The following is a 1,887-nucleotide window of genomic DNA, read 5'->3' on the forward strand; positions in this document are numbered from 1 at the left end:
ATTATCTCTGCCTAAATATTTACTCACCACCCTTTTCTCATGACTGTCAACATTCTGAAAGGTTGCAGTTATGGAAAACACATTTAACTTTGCCAATAGTTTCAGATAATACTGGATTCTGCCCCAAAGAACTACCCTAAAAGGATGCTTTCAAACATGAAAAAAGTTGGGGTTTTTTTACTGCCTGCCGCCTCCCTTCAGGGCCAGCTTCCCTGGGCCCCAATGACACTGAGACTTGGAGGAGACACACACAAGGCAACTCTAAAAGAGTCCGATCCCAAGATGCCAGGGCCATCAGAGATAAAGCACCCCACTGCTGGACTTCCTCAGGTAGGTCAGGCCAGGCCCTGCTGTGGCACAGAGGGCCCTCGCTCTCTCCTCGACAGCCCTGGACGCTCCCCCCTCGACACCAGCACCAAGCCAAGAGCTCTTTCTCAGATGCCCTGCCTGTCCAGGGGGCCAGGCACCGGTGGGTCTGGAATGCCTGGCACCAAGAACAGTAGCTTGAGCCCCGACCTCGCTGATGGTGTGGACGGGGCTCGGGGTGTCCATTCATGGCGTGGCTGCATCTCCCCCACCCACCAGAGCTTATGCACAAAGCAGACGTCGAAGCTGCCTGCTGCAGGTCTCTGGCTGCCCACTTCCTCTCAACCTCCGCCCAACCCCAAGAAGTCCAGTCAACACCAGAAGAGATCACGCCTAGAGTTAAAATGTGCAGTGTTGCCAAAGGGAGGAGAAATGTCACAAAGTATTACAAAAAAGGATTAAATGTGTCAGCTGTCCAAACACTAGTTAGACCACATGCTTTGTACAGCGGCGATGCAGCCGGCCCACTTCTGCACATGGAGGCCTCTCCTCTCGGCACACACGCGCGCAGGAAAGCCGAGGACAACGCTGAGGTCCGAGTGCACACAGTGGAGGATTATCAGGCAATTGTTGATGCTGAGTGGAACATTCTCTATGACAAGCTGGAGAAGATCCATCGTTCTGGAGCCAAAGTCGGCTTGTCCAAACTCCCTATCCGGGATGTGGCCACCCAGTACTTTGCTGACCCGGACATGTTCTGTGCTGGCCAAGTGCCCGAAGAGGATCTGAAGAGAACAATGATGGCCTGCGGAGGCTCCATCCAGACCAGTGTGAACGCTCTGTCCGCAGAAGTGCTGGGCAGCTGCCAGGGCTTCGAGGAGACCCAGATTGGAAGCGAGAGGTACAATTTCTTCACTGGCTGCCCGAAGGCCAAGACCTGCACGATCATCCTCCGCGGTGGTGCTGTGCAGTTTATGGAGGAGACAGAGCGGTCCTTGCATGACGCCATCATGATTGTCAGGCGCGCCATCAAGAACGATTCTGGGGTGGCTGGTGGTGGGGCCATTGAGATGGAGCTCTCCAAGTACCTTCGGGATTACTCCAGGACCATCCCCGGGAAGCAGCAGCTGCTGATCCGGGCCTATGCCAAGGCCTTGGAGATCATCCCACGCCAGCTGTGCGACAACACGGGCTTCGATGCCACAAACATCCTCAACAAGCTACGCGCGGCATGCCCAGGAAGGCATGTGGTACGGGGTGGACATCAACAACGAGGACATTGCTGACAACTTCGAGGCCTTCGTGTGGGAGCCAGCGATGGTGCGCGTCAATGCCCTGACGGCAGCCTCAGAGGCCGCGTGCCTCATCGTGTCTGTAGATGAAACCATCAAGAACCCTCGCTCCACTGTGGACGCTCCACCACCTGGGGTCCGAGGCCGGGCCGGGGCTGGGGCCGCCCCCATTGAGAGACAGCCCGCTCGGCACGCGATTGCTGACAGCTGGCTGGAGGGTAGTGATTGGCCCACTGTGTGCTCATTGGGAGTTATTTAAATAAATTTAAGGTCTAGTGTTAAAAAAAAA

General features: G+C 55.6%; 1 protein-coding gene across 1 annotated transcript; it reads left to right on the forward strand.

Moving 5' to 3' along the window:
• Positions 1-590: 590 nt before the first annotated feature.
• On the forward strand, positions 591-1,887 carry LOC101638546 (T-complex protein 1 subunit eta-like). Its single transcript, XM_045291764.1, is given in 2 exon segments — positions 591-1,531; positions 1,533-1,887. Coding segments are annotated over 2 exon segments (1,266 nt in total). The 3' UTR covers positions 1,858-1,887.

This window comes from Echinops telfairi, unplaced genomic scaffold, assembly GCF_000313985.2.
Source record: "Echinops telfairi isolate 266 unplaced genomic scaffold, ASM31398v2 ScPeMD7_443;HRSCAF=831, whole genome shotgun sequence".
In the NCBI taxonomy this organism is placed as follows: Eukaryota; Metazoa; Chordata; class Mammalia; order Afrosoricida; family Tenrecidae; genus Echinops; species Echinops telfairi.